The sequence below is a fragment of the Pinus tabuliformis genome, chromosome 5_1 (assembly GCF_031772625.1).
Source record: "Pinus tabuliformis cultivar Carrire ecotype Pingquan chromosome 5_1, CPIR1, whole genome shotgun sequence".
In the NCBI taxonomy this organism is placed as follows: Eukaryota; Viridiplantae; Streptophyta; class Pinopsida; order Pinales; family Pinaceae; genus Pinus; species Pinus tabuliformis.
In genome coordinates this window covers 826,776,431-826,798,088 of record NC_142305.1, presented here as the reverse complement: position 1 = coordinate 826,798,088, position 21,658 = coordinate 826,776,431, and the positions used below count along the sequence as shown (strand labels likewise).

At 39.2% G+C, this 21,658-nt stretch overlaps 1 protein-coding gene across 3 annotated transcripts in view; it reads right to left on the bottom strand.

Moving 5' to 3' along the window:
- LOC149167457 (uncharacterized) overlaps positions 1 to 21,658 on the bottom strand; it is a 344,481-nt gene that overhangs the window by 32,291 nt on the left and 290,532 nt on the right. For all 3 annotated transcript variants that reach the window (XR_016260931.1, XM_089432997.1, XM_089432998.1), the window contains 2 exons: positions 1,415 to 1,671; positions 1,130 to 1,308 (listed from right to left, as the gene is read on the bottom strand). Coding sequence is in view for 2 of the 3 variants with exons in the window: in XM_089432997.1 (XP_089289123.1) it covers positions 1,130 to 1,308; positions 1,415 to 1,671 (436 nt within the window). In the remaining variant the exon portion in view is untranslated. The remainder of the gene's footprint in view (positions 1 to 1,129; positions 1,309 to 1,414; positions 1,672 to 21,658) is intronic.

Sequence of the window (21,658 nt, the reverse complement as noted above, 5' to 3'; positions counted from 1 at the left end):
CAGGTAGCAGGCAATGTCACCATCCCCCATATGATGCCCAGGGTGACTCAACAACCCAGTTGCCCTCAATGTCAATGAACGAAAAGTTAGACTTCGGAACTCTTAATACTTGCCCGAAAGCCCTACAGAAAAAAAACCAAACACTCCAATGCACCACTAAACAATTCCTAAGAGAGCTCAATGGAGACGGCAGAATCCTCAGCCACCAATTTTGTTCCTGTGTCCCAGCCTATCTCTACCGGTGAGTCAGATGGGTGAAAGACCCAACAGAGTGGGAGGAGAAAAACTGCTAATAATGTGAGGAAGAATGCTGATCACCCTCCTAAGTCTTCTGCAGGGAACAAGGCCAAGCAAAGCATGCCATAAAAGGATGCAGTTTCTGGTACAAAATCATATAGCAAAGATGGTGTAGAGGGACTGTTGATTTGCAGTGCCTTTGGGGCATTGGAGAAGACTGGCTCTGCTTCAGGATGAAAATCTCTATTTGTGCATGGAAAGTAAGAAATATGACCCTCCCCACCAAGAAGATGTTCATGCAGTTGAATATTTATCAAAGTTTGTTGTTGACCTGAAGCATGCAACTGCCAAGAGACTACTGTTGGTGTTTGAGCTGCAAGAAACATGAAAAACAAAATGGCAATTGCAACAATATCATCAACAGGGAAAGGAAATGTTGGTCTGGAAACAGGTCTGCAAACAATTTACCTCTAAATCACAGATTAAATTGATAGTACCATTAAAATTTACGGTAAACCAGGAGGAAAGACCAGTTTGGCTACATGATAAAAATCAGATCTAAAATCCTTAGAATGCATTTCAACATCTATCTGCAAGTCTGATATCCTGTGGTTTCCTCTTGACAGGATAGTATGTACATGTGTGAAATGTAATTGTCATAGACTTGCAAACTGCTATAAAGGTGATATTATTGATCTCCTGTACTCTAGCTCCGATAAACAATGGAAAAACTTTATCAGCTCTAAACTCTGCCCTGAACGTTTGTCTCAGTGGTAGAGTAATCCACTTTCAGAAATACTGTACAGAACACTAAAACGACTATAGAGAAAAAAAAGGTGAAAGAAATAATGCAGAAACTAAAAAACAGCATATGCTGATAAGGTTTAGTCACCTTGAACATGTTCAGTCGAAAATTCTTTTCTGGATTCATCCGCCTGAGCTTCAAATAGGTATATGCAAAGCTAAGCTGGTCCCGTGGAGTGAAGTGATCAACTTCATTGAACCAAAGACATGAAAATAGATTTGAAAAAGGGGTGTGAGCCCTCACAATAAAAGATCCTTCTGGTACATCTGAGATTAGCAAAAATTAAGGTTAGATTCTAAACACTGTCCAATCTCAAAAACAAAAGAGAGTTTTATCCAGGCAACATTCAAAATAACAACTTCAAATACATACAGCTTGGAAGGAGCATGTTTGGATCTGATTCGTTAAATTTTGTGAGGCCATCAGCCTGGTAATATGCAAACTGTTCATCAATGACTGTATGGTTGTATTTATTCAAACGCTTGTTCTGTGCCACCTCCTCCCAAACACAATGGCGATCATAATGATTTGAAATAGCATATTCAAAGCCACCACGCCATAGAAAATGTTCCAAGATAAGAAGTGGATCACTATTGAGTCGCATCTTACTGTCTATCCATATAGAGTACCTGAAAAGCTTGGGTTAAGTCTAATAGTAAGTCAATCACTCATAATATGATCAGAGAGTACCTATTTTTTCCAAGAATAACAAGTAAATCAATATTACAGATAAACCATGCAGTTGTATATTTGTGTTATTATGTATGACGAAATCATGGATGAATTTTTTTTTTATCTACACACTCTGCACAGGTATGGTACAGTTCAAACTTCAAATACTTTCCTCACATGAAAATAGCGAAGGATTTAAAACATTTATCATAGCAAATACCTATGTTCATTGTTTTGCAAATCAAAATAACAAGTTACGTATGTAATCATCAACACTGGTCAATGCATTGATTTATATATAAATAGTAAAAAGATGATTCTGACTTGAGCTTTGTAACCTGCAAATACAAGAACACTATGAAAATAAGGAAAATGGAATATACATGCAAATTGCTAACAAATAATAAAAATATATTTAGCAAGAGCTATCACCATTAAGCATAACATTTAAATATGTTCCTTGTCATGTGAATCACTTATCAGCCACAAAACACCACACAGACTTTTGTTACTGTATGAAGACTACAGTTGGTGTATAATATCAACTTAGTTTGTAACGAACAAAGTTTGAATACTCAGAGGAATGCTCTGATACCAATGTAACGAACAAAGTTTGTATAGTCAGAGGAAAATAGTTGGAAACGATGAACAAAAGAAGTCAAAGTGTCTTGGGATCATCTCTCTCTCTCCACACGTGCGAAGTTAGGGTTTTTGTTGCTGCCAGTTGCAAAAGGCCGAAATTCTGAGGTGCAGTTGCAGGACCGAAAATCTGGGACGAAGTTGCAGTAGGTCGAATTGGAAGTTGCCTTGAAGAATACTTTGTTGGGGGGATGACTTGGTCTTTGGATCTTGGAAATCTCATTGTCAGAAGATTCTATAAGAAGAGAAGCATTCTTTTTGGGTTTTCCCCTTGGAGGGGTTTTTCCCTGGCTTGGAGCCTATATCTTGTGTACTTTGTCTTGTTGTGATCTTCATTGTTTTGGTAATTGCTTGATGAACAAGAACTAATAAAATAACAAAAAGCCAACATATATCACAAGTAATTATCAAGTTAAGGAAAATCATCTATAATTCATAAGTCTCCTCATTTTCCAACAACATGAAGTAGATCCAAGAAACCTCAAGGTTGAGGTGGAATCTCTGAATTTGCATGAAAAGCCATTTCAAGAAATTTCAACACAGCCTATCCGTCACATACTATCCCATTATAAACATTTTAGGTTCAAAAGAAAATTTCCAAATAATTATAAAATTTTAGAACCAAGCGGACAACTTAGTCTTAAGCCTCCAAGTTTTATTTAGGCCACTGTCAGAGGAAGGCATCTGACTAAGCCATTTGTACCCATTCACCAAAATAATATAATGGAAGGTTTTCTGCAGTTCTAATTTCCATCCTTCCACCAATCATACGATGGCTGACACCTAGCTTGAAAGAATGCGAGTCTAGAATGATGCTTCTATTTTTTTTCTATAATAAATCTCTCATTTATTCATATTGAAAGTATTCATCAGCTAAGTCCAAGGCACCTAGTCCCTCGTTGAATCCCTTTTCTGAAGAGACTTTGACCTACATACCATGGATTGCCTACGAGTGGCCTCCCGTCATCAACAATAACCTATGAACACCAAAGGTAATGTTCATTCACAAAAGTCCCAAGTCTAAATTGCGCTAACTTACAACTTATAAATGACTTTCATGCATAGATTTAAAAATTGGAACTGGTGACTGGACCGGTCCACCTAATAAACTAGGTTTCAAACCAAGATTAGTCAAATCTCAATGAACTAGTTTTTAAAAAAAACATGAAATAATTAATTTTTAATGAAAAAAACTATTTTTAAGATTTAAAAATTAAAACCATGATTCCAAACCAATAGAGACAAAATATGCAAAGTTTTCTCATCTATATACCATGTAAAGGTGAATATATCAAAATGGCACCGAGTGCAATACATATCATCGACAAAATACATAAGAAATGAGGCTCTAAATGGCCTATAAAGTCCAAAAACAATGCTACAAGCTATGGGGCCATTGGCCTACAGTCTACTACAAGTCTACATATATGATATTAGTGATCAACATTATCACTTGAAAGTTGAAACTTCTCATCATGATCAAACTCAGTTGGTTGAGTCTCGACTCCCAAACTTTGCAACTGCTTGAGTCACAAACTTCTCTGTTGGTTCAGTGACTTGAGTCTCAAACTTTTGAAAGTATTCTGCCCTAATATGACCTATTACTTCATTTGGTGCTCCACATGGCTTTACATAGCCTCCTATCCTAGCCAAGTGTTGCCTGAACCTGTTAATATCCCCTCCTTCAATAGATTTTTGGCAATATTTGCTGATCATTTTGCCATCAATCATATCACAATGAGCCCATGTAGTATCCTTGGCTTTTGGAGGCATGGTGGCTAGTACTTAGCTCAAACTCTCTGTTGTTCCACTACTCTAGCAAAAACTCAACACTCTCCAAGCTCCCAATGAAACTCACAAAAACTCCAAATGAGATGTGTGAGGCAAATGAGAGGGGAGACCTCCTTTTCTTGGCTTGGAGGGGTTGTTTTTGGAGGGAACCAACACTTAGCTTCCCTCCAAACCACATCAGAAGCCGCCAAAAATCTGCCAGGTGGGTCCACGGCTGGCGTGGCAATGAACCAGCCAGTTTACCCATAAACTGGCCAGTTCTGTCATAAATCGACCGATTAGGCCCAGTTTTTGTAAAAATTCGACAAAATGGAGGCTTGAACCCGGTTTTTAGGTCGGTCCGGGTGGTTTAGCCAATGAACCGGCCGGTTTTTAATACTATGCTTTCATGGCCTCTCAGGCATTCCAAATACTGTGGCCACAATGGAACCCTCAAATTTCACAATGTCATAAGCAAATTCTAAAGGCTAAGTTTGTCCTTCCATCTTTTTACATATGTTCACAAGAAAATGCAATTCATTAAAAGCATTTTCTAGGCCTTGGCACCCACTATAGAAGAATTGATCCATTTGACACAAGGTGCTAGGCCTTGATGTGAAGGTTACTGACCCCCAAGCACAACATCGTGTTGAGGTTTATAATTTATAGCATGAAAATCGAATGGAACCAAAACAAACCAAAAATTCCACAATAAGCAAGGAGAAAACAGTGTAAGGGAAGCACAGGCTTGAAGATAAATCAGCCAACAATACACCATAAAAACAGCCCATAAACTCCTTAAGTTAGGGACTCTTCTACATGCCAAAGTTTGATTACAAATATACCAGCATAAACAACCAAGAAGAAACCCTAAACAGCAGTGAAATCAGTAGGGATAGGTCCACACCCACTCTAATACCATGTTCATATTTATAATTGACAATAGGAGAATCTATTGGAAACAAAACGAACCCAAAATCCTGCAATCCTCCAGAGCACAACATTGTGCTCAAATTTATAACTGACAACAGGAGAATCGAATGGAACCAAAACAAACCCAAAGTCTTACAATAAACAAGCCGAAAACAGCACTAGGGTAATGCAAGGCTAGAAGAAAATCAGCCAGCAATACACCAGGAAAACAGCCCTGAAACCAGCGACAAACTGAGTAGGAAATGTTCAAACCCTCTCTGATCCAATGTTGATATTTATAAGTAACATCAGGAGAATCGAATGCAACCAAAACAAACCCAAAACCCTGCAATCAACAAGAGGAATACAGCACCAGGGCAGCACGAAGCTTGGACAAAAATCAGCCAATCAAACAAAACCCTAGAGGGGGGAGTAACCATGAAAAAATGTGTTAAGAGATAAATAAACCCATGCACAAGAGAGAGAAAATGCCTCAGCATGAGTGAACAGGTTCCCTTAGATATATAAAAATTTCTAAAAGAACGATGTTGCTCAAAGGCTAGAGAATGATCAAGATGATTTACAAATGAAAATTGAGGTGTATTTATACATTGCTGGGAACCGCGGCAAAGCAGGAAGGAGTGTGAAGAACCAATTTTCAAATGCTTCGAGCAAAGTGTTTTTTTTATATAGTACATTAATATTTTTGATGCATATATTAAAAAAAAAAGCAAAATGTCAAATAAATTGCAAAAACTATGAGCAACTTAAGTGGCCCATGATGGATATGGCCCATGCTCCTATGCCAAAGCTCTCCCTGATCTCTCGGATCATTGTTGCTTACCAGTGCCTTTGGAGTATCCATTTGCAACCTGTAAAGTTTGTCACTCCTGGCTCCAATTACTATGGGTGACTTCCACTCCTGGCGCTTAATCAAAACCTTCTGCCCTCTAAAGAGTACATTGTACCCCTTTACTGAAGAATAGGAATGCAAATCAAATTCATTCCCATTCCCCGCACATGCAGCACATTGTGGATCAGAATAGGCTTGCTAGACTCCCACTAAAATAGCATTGTTGCCCTCCCAACTGCAATACAATTGGACTTATTACCCATCTCAATCTGGAATCTTATTTCCTCTAACTTGTAGCTAGAGAAGTACTCTCTAACTCTTGTCATAAGGAATGACACCCCACTATCTATGTACCAAACACCCTTTGAGGTTGAGCTAGTCAGACAAGCTATAAGTGTGTACTCCTGTTCCATCCAGCTAGTGTTGAAAAATGTGTAACTAGGTTCGGTCTTCATAAATATGAAATGTACTTTTTGATTCTTGTAAATTGTAAAATGAAAGAAAATTATTATTATTATTTTTGGAGCATGGGTTTCATGCTCAAGCTCTTTTATTTTATAGGTCAAGCACCCATTGAGTGCTTCTAGGGTTTGTCCTAGGTCAAGAAACCAAAAAAGTAATTATGATAAGTTGAAGACCCCTTCGGGCACATTGTAACTTGTAAAGAAAATTATTTGTCTTTAAAAGTGTCAAAATACCCTTCAAGGCCAAGTACATTGTACCCCTTTACTGAAGAATAGGAATGCAAATCAAATTCATTCCCATTCCCCGCACATGCAGCACATTGTGGATCAGAATAGGCTTGCTAGACTCCCACTAAAATAGCACTGTCGCCCTCCCAACTGGAATACAATTGGACTTATTACCCATCTCGATCTGGAATCTTATTTCCTCTAACTTGTAGCTAGAGAAGTACTCTCTAACTCTTGTCATAAGGAATGACACCCCACTATCTATGTACCAAACACCCTTTGAGGTTGAGCTAGTCAGACAAGCTATAAGTGTGTACTCCTGTTCCATCCAGCTAGTGTTGAAAAATGTGTAACTAGGTTCGGTCTTCATAAATATGAAATGTACTTTTTGATTCTTGTAAATTGTAAAATGAAAGAAAATTATTATTATTATTTTTGGAGCATGGGTTTCATGCTCAAGCTCTTTTATTTTATAGGTCAAGCACCCATTGAGTGCTTCTAGGGTTTGTCCTAGGTCAAGAAACCAAAAAAGTAATTATGATAAGTTGAAGACCCCTTCGGGCACATTATAACTTGTAAAGAAAATTATTTGTCTTTAAAAGTGTCAAAATACCCTTCAAGGCCAAGTCGACCTGGCAGCTGGCAAGTCGACCTAAAAGGAGGAGCCACATCCACCTTCAAGAGCCTATATAAAGGAGGAAACTCAACCTCCTTGAAACACATTCATTTGTCACTCAATTCAAGCGAAGGAAGAAGAAGAAAGCAACAAAGAAGGAAGGGGACGAAGGATACTTGGTTTTGGGCTATTTCTCTCTCACACGTGTGAAGGAAGACTAGGGTTTTTGCAACAGATCTAGGTTTTTCCTCTACAAGTTTGACCTTGAAGAAGGGAAGGCAAGAAGGTCAAGCAAAGGTCACAAGAAGCCATCCTCAAGCTCCAAAAGGCAGAGAAATCCAAGCGAAAATCTAAGGAAGTCTTGGAAGGCTAAAACGAAGCTCAAAAGTGTGGTAGCAGTAACTGCAAGAGGGCCAAAAATTTCAGGTCTGCATTGGAGGTTGAAATTTTGCAGCTGGGGGTCGAAATTGTGCTACTGGAAGAGACTTTACTGGGTTTGACTTGTTCAAGGAAAGAACATCATTCAAAGAGGTTGGACATGGTCTTGGAGGGTATTGGTCTTGGTCTAGAGGTCTTGGAATTCATCAATTGAAGAACCTATAAGGAAGAGAAGGGATTTGCAGGTTTTCCTCTCAATTGGAGAGGTTTTGGCCCTGGCTTGCAGCCTATATTATGTGCTCTTGTTCTTCTTGTTTTGGTAGTTGTTTGATGATATACAAACATAATTATAAGTAAAGAAGTTAATAAGTAAGAAAAAATTAAAATACATCACAAGAAGTTATCAAAGAAAAAGAAATCTCTCTAATCATTGCTCTATAGATTTCTCAACATGGTATCAGAGCTAAGGTTGGCTAAGAGCATTATGAAGATCTCTACTACATTAAAGAAGTTCCTCAAGAAGTGTTCAAAGGTAGCAAGCCATCTCAAGAAGGGTATCAAGGAAGCATGGAATCTTTTATTTACTCCAAAGAAGGAAATGACCAAGACAAAGGATGAAGGACTCCTCTCGGCACTCGCTATCACATTTCAAGATGAGAACATTTGGGTGATCAATAGTAGTGCATCAAGACACGACTGGTCATCACAAGCAACTAAAGACATTATCAAAAGGAAAATCTTTTTATTTCATAGAACTTGGAGATAATAAGAGCTATAGGTAAGAGGAATTGGATCAACCTCAATAGAGCTGGAGAATGGAGGTAATATTCATCTCAACAACATCCTATTTGTTCCAGGTTTTCATAAGAACTTACTCTCCATTTCAAGTCTAGAAGATAAAGGTGATAGAGTGGCTTTCATTGATGGAAAAGTTGTAGTATGGAGTAAAAAATCAAGCATATAAAATGCTAGAGTAATTGGCATTCGTGAAGGAAGACTTTACAGGTTGATATCTCCTCTTGCTCAAGCTTTGGTTCACATTAAAATCAGCCCATGTGAACTTTGGCATAGAAGATTTGGACATCTCCATTTCAAAATCCTTCCAACTTGAAGTTCAATAGTAGATGGAATCGTCGAACTAAAAGAAGATCATGAAGGAGTATGCCAAGAATGTGCATTGGGTAAGAACACAAAGAGACCATTTGGAAGCAGTGCTTCACGGTCAAAAGAAATCTTGGATCTTATTCATTCTGATGTTTGTGGTCCTATGACTCCTAAATCACTTGGAGGTCATCTATATTATGTCACATTTATAGATGATCATTCAAAGAAGACCTGGGTTTACTTAATGGATTCCAAGGATGAAGTATTTACAAAATTTCAAGAATTCAAAGTTGAAGTAGAGAACCTTATAGAAAGAAGAATCAAGATATTAAGATCCAATAATGGAGGAGAATACACATCCAAGGAAATCATAGCTTTCTGTAAGGAATCTGAGATTAAGAGGGAGCTAAAAGTACCATATAATCCTGAACAAAATGGAGTTGCAGAATGAAAGTGTAAAAGTAATGTTAAATGATTAAGACTTACCGAAATTTTTGTGGGGTGTAGCTACAAAGACAGTTGTATACATACAAAATCAGAGTCCCCATAGATCTCTAGATAACAAGACTCCCGAAGAAGTGTTCATTGGGAAGAAACCAACCGTAGATCATCTCCAAATTTTGGTTTCCCTATCTATATACAGATACCTAAGGACAAAAGAAAGAAGCTAGATCCATCTGGCGCGAAGGCACCCTTTGTGGGCTACAATAACTATTCTAAGGCCTATAGGATCTACATAAAGGAAGGACACCGAATAGAATTCAGTCGAGATGTGATATTTGACGAAAGTATTGCATTCAAGAAATCAAAGGATCTCCCTATGGACTCTAATGGTGAAGAACTTCCGGTATTCGAAGAAGTTACTAGGGAAGAAGAAGAATCAAACCATGAAGATGAAGGTCTTTGTGGACCAATACAACCTATGGTAATTCTTGAAACCAGAAAAAGACATAACTGGTTGAAGTCTACACTTCTAGATGCAGAAGGTCATGGAGCAGCTCAAGGTACATTCAAGGAAAGCAAGAAGCCCAAACGATATTCTAGGTATGTAGCCTACATGACAAAACTAATTGAAGTAGAGCCATCCACTTTTGAAGAAGTTTCAATCACCAAGAATGGAAGGATTCCATAAATGAAGAATATCAATTTATAATGAAGAATGGAATCTGGGAGATCGTGCCTAGGCCTGAAGACAAATCTGTGGTAACTTCCAAATGGATCTATAAGATAAAACATGTAGCAGACGGAAGTATTGACAAGTATAAGGCAAGATTTGTGGCTAAGGGCTTCTCTCAAAAGGAAGGTATCGACTATGAAGAGACATTTGCTCCGACAGCAAGCTATTCAACTATACGTTCGTTGGTCTCTTTGGCAGCATCAATGGGATGGAATATCCACCAAATGGATGTCAAGACTGCATTCCCAAATGGCACAATTGATGAGGAAGTCTATATAGAACAACCCTTGGGATTTGAAGTTAAATATAGAAAGGCATATGTTTGCGGATTGAAGAAGGCATTATATGGGAAAGCAAGCACCAAGGGCATGGTATGCTAAGATGGATGCATACCTACAGAGATTAGGCTTCACCAAGAGTTTTATTGATCCAAACCTTTATATTAAGGTTGTGAAGGGAGAGCCAGTTATCATTCTTATGTATGTCGATGATCTTCTCTTGACAGGTGTGGAAGGTTGAATTGAATAATGTAAGAAGCATCTATTAGCAGAATTTGACACGAAGGATCTAGGGTTGATGCACTACTATTTGGGACTAGAAGTCTGGCAAGGACCTAATGAAATCTATCTAGGTCAAGGAAAGTATCTAATCAAGATGTTGAAAAGGTTTGACATGATGGATTGCAAACCATTGAAAAACCCCAATGATCACAAACTTGAAAAGACTAAGGAGTTCTAAATCAAGCCCTATGGATCCTTCCTGGTATGGGCAATTTATTAGCTTACTGGTGTACTTGGTGAATACTCGACCATACATGTTTTGCAGTAAATATTCTCAGTCAGTTCCAAGTGGAGCCAAAGCATGATCATTAGATAACAGCGAAACACATACTGAGATATCTGCAAGGAACAATCCACTACTGCCTAAAATATGATAGGAGGAATGATGTCCACTTGATTAGATATACAGATTCCGACTGGGGAGGCAGTGAGCAGGATGGAAGAAGCACTACAAGAGGATGTTTTAGTTTGGGATCCTCCATGATCTCATGGATGAGCAGAAAGCAAGATACGGTTGCTTTGAGTAGTGCTAAGGCTAAGTACATTGCAGCCTGTGAAGTAAGCAGAGAAGTTGTCTGGTTAAGGAAGCTGTTATCAAACCTATTTGAAGGACCAATGGACCCTACAGTGATACATTGTGATAACACCAGTTGTATATGATTGTTTGAAGACCCAGTGTTTCATGGAAAGACGAAGCATATCAACAACAAGTATCACTACATTTGGAAGCTAGTACAAGATGGTGTGTTGCAGCTACAGTATATCTCCACCAATGAGCAGGTAGCTAACATATTGACGAAATCTCTTCCTAATAAGAAGCTTGTGTATTTGAGAGACAAGCTTGGTTTGGTTGATGTATCCTCCCTAGTTGAGAGGGAGAGATACACACATCATTCTTATCTCCACTTGGGAAGACAGAATGGAGGATTGGGTAAGCATATGGCATCTGATACTCTTTAAGGATGAGGTAGGGCGTCCAAGGTAAGAGTAGTCGTGGGTTGATATTTTTTAAGGACTAGTTATCCAAGATAAGAATAGTCCAAAGAAGGTCATACTCTATGAACACCCGAGTGGGGTATGTACCTTGAGAGACAATGATGATGGTGTCTATAAATCATTGGTCTCATCGGCATTGTGCTCTGATCTTGTGAAGAGAAAGAGTTGTGAATCAAGGCCTTGCTTTGTGACAGTGTTTGTTGATATGATGCTAAACAAATGGGTTACCAATCCAACTCTTCTTATGAGATGTCTTCAGATTGAGAATGTCCATGTACCATTTATGAATACCTCCCTAGTTGAGAGGGAGCGTTGAAAAATGTGTAACTAGGTTCGGTCTTCATCAATATGAAATGTACTTTTTGATTCTTGTAAATTGTAAAATGAAAAAAAAATATTATTATTATTTTTGGAGCATGTGTTTCATGCTCAAGGTCTTTTATTTTATAGGTCAAGCACCCATTGAGTGCTTCTAGGGTTTGTCCTAGGTCAATAAGTCAAAAGAGTCATTGTCATAAGTTGAAGACCCCTTCGGGCACATTGTAACTTGTAAAGAAAATTATTTTTGTCTTTAGAAGTGCCAAAATAACCTTCAAGGCCAAGTCGGCCTGGCAACTGGCAAGTCGGCCTAAAAGGAGGAGCCACGTCCACCTTGAGGAGCCTATATAAAGGAGGAAACTCGACCTCCTTGAAACACATTCATCTCTCACTCAATTCAAGCAAAGGAAGAAGAAGAAGGCAACAAAGAAGGAAGAGGAAGAAGAAGACTTGGTTTTGGGTTATTTCTCTCTCACACATGTGAAGGAAGGCTAGGGATTTTGCAGCAGATCTAGGGTTTTTCTCTACAAGTTCGATCTTGAAGAAGGGAAGGCAAGAAGGTCAAGTGAAGGTCTCAAGAAGCCATCCTCAAGCTCTAGAAGGCAAAGAAATAAAAGTGAAGGTCTAAGGAAGTCTTGGAAGGCTAAAATGAAGCTCACACGTGTGGCAGCAGTAACTGCAGGAGGGCCGAAAATTTCAGGTTTGCAGTGGAGGCCAAAATTCTGTAGCTGGGAGTCAAATTTGTGCTACTGGAAGAGATTTGACTAGGTTTGACTTGTTCAAGGAAAGCACATCATTCAGAAAGGTTGGACTTGGTCTTGGAGGGTATTGGTATTGGTCTTGGTCTAGAGGTCTTGGAATTCGTCAATTGAAGAATCTATAAGGAAGAGAAGAGATTTGTGGGTTTTCCTCTCAATTGGAGAGGTTTTGGCCCTGGCTTGTAGCCTATATTATGTGTTCTTGTTCTTCTTGTTTTGGTAGTTGTTTGATGATATACAAACATAATAATAAGTAAAAAAGTTAATAAGTAAGAAAAAATTAAAATACATCACAAGCAGTTATCAAAGAAAGAGAAATCTCTCTAATCATTGCCCTATAGATCTCTCAACAGTTGGAAGGCTCATATGCATTTGTTGAAGTTGTTGTTTACTTTTTGCCCTTCTTGTCACTTTTCTTGCTCTATGGGCAATTGTTGACATACTGGCCAAATTCGTGACAGCCATAGCACTTGACCTTCGATAAATACTTCCTCTTGTCCCCCTTAGAGTTGGATTCTTTGTTAGATCCCTTCTTTGCTTTGTTCTTCCCTGCAAGAGCCATGTTTTTATAGATTTTTCAAGTGCGATAGATACAAGCACAATATTTTTTAAAACTGTTAATTACTTCTAATGATGTTGTTCTTCTTTTAACTTTTATAGTATATCATCAAACAATTATACTTCATAAATTCAACCATACAAGAACAGAAGAACAGTGGAGATCACAATGCACAAAGAGAGCACAAGATTAACCCTCAGAAAACCAATGTTATCAGAACCGAACCGGTGATCGAACCGAAAAACCTTATGGACCGGGAACCGATTTGAACCAGACTGGAACCGGTAAAAAACCGGAAAGAAAAAATTAAAAAAAAAAATGGTTTACCAAAAACACATAAAATATTCATATTTTAAAGAAAAACATATGTATTCATGTTCATCCATATGAATCCAAACCATTTATACACAAATATGCAAAAGTTTTCGTTTACATGGCATGTAAGTGTGCACATAACCAAAATAGCATCCAGTGCAATCCATCTCTACACTGAAAATACATCAACAAATAGGCTCTAGATGGCCTCTGGCATCCAAAAAAATCATGCTACAACAAATGCTTACATATCATCAAAATCATTGCCTATATTGGGAACTTCGTCATCAATATAACCATTTAGACATTAAAATAAGATAGAAGAAAACGTTGCTTGTCATGTCAAAATTTTGTTTGAGTGATGGGTACATTTTTAGTAAAGTCATGATAGAGGAGTTTGACAACCAATGCCACTAACTGCAAAGTACATAGAGGGCTTGGTTCTATTTATTAAATACTAGTTCCATACCCTCGTACATGACAAAATCCAATTGAAACATTGCAATTCCCCCAATCCTGAAATCCTGAAAACTGCTAAGTCTACTAGATTTTGAGTGAAATCTAAAATTCTACTTTCTCCATATGAAATCCAATGAGGTTGGAACCACTCTCAAACATCCTGAGTCATTTCATGGTAATGTTAAAAATTTAAGTAAAAGGATGAAAATGAAAGATAAAGGAAAATGTCACTTTTACTTTAAGAAATTAACATTACCATGGATTGCATAGCAATACTAGGATCATAGGCTTGATCATTAAGTTGAGGGCCATAGGCTTGAATATTAGGCTAGCCTAGGGGAGAATTAGAAGTGGGCCAAACATCTGAAAAGATCAAAAAATTTAAAAAAAGGCATTATTTTATGTTGGCCTGCATAGTTACATGGAACTAGTCCTGAACCGGCCGATTTGGTGAAATGGGTCGATTCAATACCGAACCGGCCAATTCTGTTACAAAATTGTCCGGTTCATAATCTGTTAATTTTAGGTATGTTCTATGCTTAGAGCAATTTATTTCAATTTTCACAATTAGCTCAATGTCTTTTCCAGATTAGCAATCACATTGGCATTAAAGTAAACTGCACATAGAACATAAACATAAATCGCAGAAGACAAGCCAAGACAAGAAGACACAAGCTGTGACGCTAGCCAGGGACAAACCCCAATGTGGGGAAACCCTTGATCAATCCTTTTAATATGTTCTTCAATAGTTCAGTGGAGAGAGAGAGAGAGAGAGAGATAATACATTTACAACAGAAGTCAACACTTCGACTTTCTAGATAAGAGAATCCATCATCTCTACATGAGATTAGTTGAAGACATGTTGCTTCCACTGATTCTCCAAGGTGACTCCTTCACCTGTCATTGTGTTGCATCTCGTCCATATGTTGCACCTCACCGTGCTGCACTATGCTGCACTCATCATCACAGTGTTGGACCTAGTGACCATGCTATGCACTTCATGTTGATGTTCCTGTCATTGTGCTGCTCTCATCACGGATCTGCACCTCATCATCAGTTGCACCTATCACTGTGTTTCACCCAATCATACACTCAAGGCATACTCAATACATCATCATCATCATGCTGCAATACCTTGTTGCTGCAATACTTCTGTTGCTCTTATCAAACAACGTCCATTCTGTTGCAAATGTATATCAGCCTTAGTTGCCTTCTATGGCTTGCAACCTAGCAGAGCAGCTAGGCTATAGTTACAAACTTCTTCAAGCAAACCCAGACTAGACCCGAGATAGCAGATTAGCCCTCTGACTTCTAATCTAATGATAGCTGCTCCCAAACGTACCTCATTCATACAGAACTAGACAAGCGTATAGACCTCTCCTCAAGACAGTAGATAGGTGACTGCTTCTAGGGCCAGGACAGCGACCAGATTGTGGCTAAGACACTTCCTTAAGTGTTGTGGCTAGGACACTGTGTTAAGGTCATCCCCATAGGGTCATCCATGACAACGTTAGGCTGTAGCCAAGATTTCTCTAGGACAGAGTTTAGGTCTCTCTGCGTTTAGGGCATAACAACATTAGAACCCTTGTTCCATGACTGTGACAGGAGGCTTCTTCATTAAGCAGCATTAGGGCTTTATTTCCATGCCAGCATAGGTGTTTCTTCATGATAACAGTAGGGCTTCTTCCATCGTTGCATTAGGGTTCTCCATTTGAGCAAACGTACAGCCTATTCTCCCATGACTACATTTAGATCTAAGTTGCACGAAACGGGGAAACGGGTACGAGTTTCCAAAACGGGCATGGGTGCGAAACGTGACCTCCCCAAATTTTGGAAACGGGGAAACGCAATATATATATATATATATATATATATATAGATAGATAGATAGATATATATATTAGTACATTTAAGAAATATGTGCAATCATAAAGCATATATGATAAATTCTAATTTATTACATTATGATTAAATTGTCAATTGTTAATGCATAAAATATAAGTCTCTAACTTTACATCACATTTACTCATGAATGATCACATAATGAAAATAGCAATATCAAAAATCAACCACAAGAAATTTCTAATTTCTTGTCTCGTGCTTGATTGGGAGTCTCCTCCTACATAGTCGAACGACCTTAGTGCTCTTGATTAAATACAAGTTCCATACCCTAGTACCCTATGTGCTCTTGATTATTGGGAGTCTCCCCTGCATAGGGGGCTTGGTTCTCTTAATTAAATACAAGTTCCATAACATGAAAAAATCCAATGGAAACATTGTAATCCCCCCAATCCTGAAATCTTGAAAAATAGATAAGTCTGTTGGATTTTGAGTGAGATCTAAAATTCTACTTTCTCCATATGAAATCCAATGAGGGCGAAACCACTCTCAAACATCCTGAGTCATTTCATGGTAATGTTAAAAATTTAAGTAAAAGGATGAAAATGAAAAATAAAGGAGAATATCACTTTTACTTTAAGAATTTAACATTACCATGAACTGCATATCAACACTAGGGCCATAGGTTTGAACATTTGGCTGCCCCACTCAGAAAATCCTCTTTTTTATAACTTGAGAGACATCTAGAAGCATCCAGAAGATATTTTAGTTGCCCAATAAAAAATTAGAAGCGAAAACATAAAAAAGAAATACAAGAAAAAGTCAAGTTAGAAGAGGAAACTCCACCGTACGGCCTAGAAACGCGTTTCCGGCCGTACTGGCCACGTTTCCTCCTCGAGAAACGAGCTAGTACGGCTGGAAACGCATTTCTAAGTCGTACAGTACAAGTTTCCTCGTTTCCGGCCAGAAACGGACCCTTCTCCAACGTTTCCTGCAACTTAGATTTAGATCTAGGGCATGTTATCTTAGGGCAGCATATATCCAATGTTCCACCAAGACTCCGGTGCGGGGAGACGCACAGGGGGGACGTGTGGGAGTACCCTCAAATTTTAGGGAAATTTCGGGGGTGCGGGGAGTCGTCGAGGTATATATATATATATATATATATATATATATATCTATATATAAAATTCAAGTTGATATTCATTGTTCATTGTTCAATAATGAAAGCATAAAAATATTAAATAGACAATTGAAATTTGAGTCATTGATCCATCCTCATCATTCATTTTAATACATATATCATTCATATGACATACTCAAGTGACAAGTCTCATTATTGAATTAATTATTATTCATACATACCATGAGATTCGAAAAACAAAAATAAAAATCAATAATAAAATATTCAAATACATTGATCGATAACTCATTCAAATCAGCATTGCGTGGAAATGGAAATGACTTTGGGTTGAAATGAAGTGAGCTTTTAACTTTAAGTTTTGCCTTTCATGTCTTTTAGGTTTAGGCTTTTAAGTTTTAGTTATTTAGTTTTAATTTTAATTTTTTTTTAGACTTTTAAGTTTTAGTTATTTAGTTTTAATTTTAGTTTAAAAAAAAATTAATGGTTTTGATTTTTTAATTTTTTATTTTGAATTTTTTTATTTTTAAGTCTTATTAGACAAATTTAAAGGGGGACGCCCAGGCGCACCCTTTTTGGGGAGTCTAGACTCCCACACTGAAGGGGGACGCCCAGAAGCACCCTTTTTGGGGAGTCTAGACTCCCACACTAAAGGGGGACGCCCAGAAGCACCCTTTTTGGGGAGTCGTGGGGAGTCTAGACTCCCACACTGGGGAAACGCACCCCCTTGCGTCTCCCCAAGACTCCCCAAAAAGGGTGCGTGGGGAAACGCACCCCCAAGAGACTCCCCGTCCCGGGTGCGTGGGGTGCGAGGGGTGCGCGCACCCAACCCTGGGGGACGCGTCCCCGTGGAACACTGCATATATCTTAGGGCACTCCCTCTAGATCTCATCTTCATCAAACCCAAAACAAGATGAAGAGAGATCACAAGAGTGAGTAAGTCTCAAATGACTTAAAGTCTTCTTCTATTTATACTAAAACGTAGAGCTCAAGAGGGGGTTATTTGGTTGTTGGCCGACCTTGACGAATTGTCCCATAACACAAATGAATTCATATCTCCATGAATACTAATCGGAATCAGATGATCTTTAGATCAATCCTACACGTCTCGATGAGAGGGATCCAAGAAAAATATCAGCGTCCATTAATAAGATGACCCACATGGAGTTTGGCCCTAATTTCCAATTTTAACACTCCCTCTCAACTAGGGAGAACTCCATCCGCTGATCCATATGTCCAACTATACTATCTCTGCCATCGGTGCCCTGCACTGCTCTACTTTGCTGAGCTCTGCTCTGCTTTGCTCTGCTCTGTTCTGTTGAACAGTGAAGAAGACAAATTGATCAAGAATGTCTCATACCATTCTCTACTTGACCCAAAGTCAGTTTTTATTGATCCCAGATCAATATCACAAAGGAGTGTCTCAAATCACTCATACAGATCCCATATCAGTGTCATTGATCCCAAATCAATGGAGGTCATCCTAGCATAGGGAGTATGGTAGATACAACGATGCGTCCATCAATAGTACTACTATGGTCCCTAACCTCATTTCCCTACTCATTGATCAAATGAGAGGTACTTCCCATGAGTCCCAGACTGCATGGGTAGGATGCCTCGACAGGTGAACTAATCATCCTGTCCACAAGAGAACGAATCATCCTATCCAATGGATGCCACGGAGAACTAATCATCCTGGCGCACAGGGGAAATAATCATCTTGTTCCATAGTCGCCACAGAGAACAAATCATCCTGGCCTACAGGAGAACTAATCATCCTGTTCCATAGTCGCCACGGAGAACTAATCATCCTGGCCCACAGGAGAACTAATCACCTGTACATAGCGCACTTCCGCGGGAGGATGAGTCGCCCTGTGGTTGTATGTTGCTCCAGTAAGTACCCCAAGCCCCGCAAAGCTCCCAGACCTCAATGCATGCAACATGCAAGACCCTTATAAGAAGGTCTCTCAACGACTCCAAGTCATTCGAGAAAGTCACAGATTTGACCTTTCCCGAGGCTTAGACAAAATGTTTGCGACCTGTACATCAGTCTCAATGCAATGGAGCCTCCTCGCTCATCGACTTACCATATCCCAGATAAGGCAATATCTGATGTCTATCTGCTGGAGCAATCATCGAATACAGGATTTCTCAGTAATCGAATCCCCCCTCTGGTTGTCACAAAGATCACAGTGGTATTCATCATGTGTACAAACAGCTCACTGAAGAGCTTCCACAACTAGGCAGCTTCATACGAGATCATACTCATAACTATGTATTCGGTCTTGGCGGTGCTTATAGCAACCGACTTCTACTTCCTGCTCGTCCATGATATCGAAGCGGAACCCAAAGAGAAACAGTGCTTAGAAGTGCTCTAGTGATCCTTCACGCTACTTGCCTAGTCAACATTCGAATAATCATGCAGCTTCATATTTCCGACAGTGTATCATGAGAGATCGTGCCCCGAAGATATCTCAGAAGATTCTTGGCACCAATCCAATGAGGCTCAACCAAATATGACCTCACCATGCTAACTGCAAAACATGTCCGGACGAAAGTTCACCAAGAACATCAATGCAAATGAGTTTATGAAACTCAGAGGCATTTCCCAAATCTGGTCCAACATCATCACCATATAACTTCTGAAAGTTAAGATCCTCAAGGTAGTCACGGGCTTGCAGTTTACCATTCCACATCTGGAATCCAACTCCCTCTTACTTCTGCAAGTGAGAGGGTTTGCGCCTGTTTGAAATAGGTCACCCTCAGAAGGTGCTGGTATGAGAGGTCTATCATCCACAACCTTCAAACAATGGTTTGGATCGGCTTCACTCTTAGTGAATCTCAGTTTCATCTGACAGCTATCAATCCTCCATACTACGCACGGGGAATTTTGCTTCAAGCCATAGAGGGCTTTCTTCCACCTGCATACGTGAGATTCCTTATCATCAATCTCAAACCCCTCGGGTTGTTCCAAACCTGTGGACCTGCTACATGAGGGGAATGGTCCCCTTGTAATACTTTCCTTCGGTACATCTCAGACATGTAATTTCATGCTCTTTTTGAATTCAAGCATCCTTGTCACCATCTGACTCACAGACCTCCGGTGCTATGTGTCAATGGACACGGTCCCCAGTGCACTTCCTGCAACTTGATACAACCCTGAACTCAAAAACATCTTTGAAAATTCTATTTTCAAACACGTACCTTTCCATCGATGAGTGCCACCCTATAACCTTTGACTTCCATTGCCAAAATGGACATCAGGTTCTTCTTGCAATCAGGTACATAAAAGAGATTCTGTAAATGAATCGATTTACCCTCATTCAATTGAGGGGTAACATTCCCTACACCCTTTACAGGATAGGTGGCATCGGCTCCAAGTATAATCCCACAATTGTTTCCATTTCTAACAAATTAGAGGGTGCACCCTACTATCCGATGAAGTACCTTGAAGCACTACAATCAATAAGCCAGATTCACAAAGAATCTGAAGGAGAGGGCCAATACAAGATAACGCTTCTTTATCTTATCAAAAACAATATTTGATTCTTCATACCCGGGGTTCCTTGCTTTCTTTGAAGAGTCGGCCATTTCTTTGATGACCTGCATTACCTGTCATTCCTTTGATCATTGAAGATGTCTCTAGAATGATTGTTATCTTCATCAAGAGATGTGTCTCTGCCATTTAGACACTCCTTCGCATAATGGCCGAACTTATTGCAACCAAGGCATCTGCCTTTCCTTCCACCCTTAGATCCGGACTTCCCAATGAAGTGATCTTTAGGTAGGCCATCAGAAGCTTCCGCTGCATCATTCTGATAATATTCTCTACTTCAACTTCACCATTGGTGAATTTAAAGAGGGATGAGGAATCCACTAATCCTTTTGTCCTTTCCCAACTGTCTTCGGTGATTGCTCTTTCACTCTTGCTTGGGCATTGTCTTCACCTTAGCTCTGATACCATGTTAATTTTAGGTATGTTCTATGCTTAGAGCAATTTATTTTAATTTTCAAAATTAGCTCAATGCCTTTTCCAGATTAGCAATCACATCAGCATTAAAGTAAACTACAGATAGAACATAAACATAAATCACAGAAGACAAGCCAAGACAAGAGGACACAAGATGTGACGCTAGCCAGGGACAAACCCCAATGTGGGGAAACCCTTGATCAATCCTTTTAATATGTTCTTCAATAGTTCAGTGGAGAGAGAGAGAGAGAGATAATACATTTACAACAGAAGTCAACACTTCGACTTTCTAGATAAGAGAATCGATCATCTCTACATGAGATTAGTTGAAGACATGTTACTTCAACTGATTCTCCAAGGTGACTCCTTCACCTGTCATTGTGTTGCATCTCGTCCATATGTTGCACCTCACCGTGCTGCACCATGCTGCACTCATCATCACAGTGCTGGACCTAGTGACCATGCTATGCACTTCATGTTGTTGTTCCTGTCACTGTGTTGCTCTCATCACGGATCTGCACCTCATCATCAGTTGCACCTGTCACTGTGTTTCACCCAATCATACACTCAAGGCATACTCAATACATCATCATCATCATGCTGCAATACCTTGTTGCTACATCATGCTGCTGCAATACTTCTGTTGCTCTTATCAAACAACGTCCACTTTGCTGCAAATGTATATCAGCCTTAGCTGCTTGCTATGGCTTGCAGCCTAGCAGAGCAGCTAGGCTATAGTTACAGATTTCTTCAAGCAGACCCAAACTAGACCCTAGATAGCAGCTTAGCCCTCTGACTTCTAATCTAATGACAGTTGCTCCCAAACGTACCTCATTCATGCTTTTGACCAGCAGTGAGATAGTTGTAGTTATGGCAAGATGTGACAGC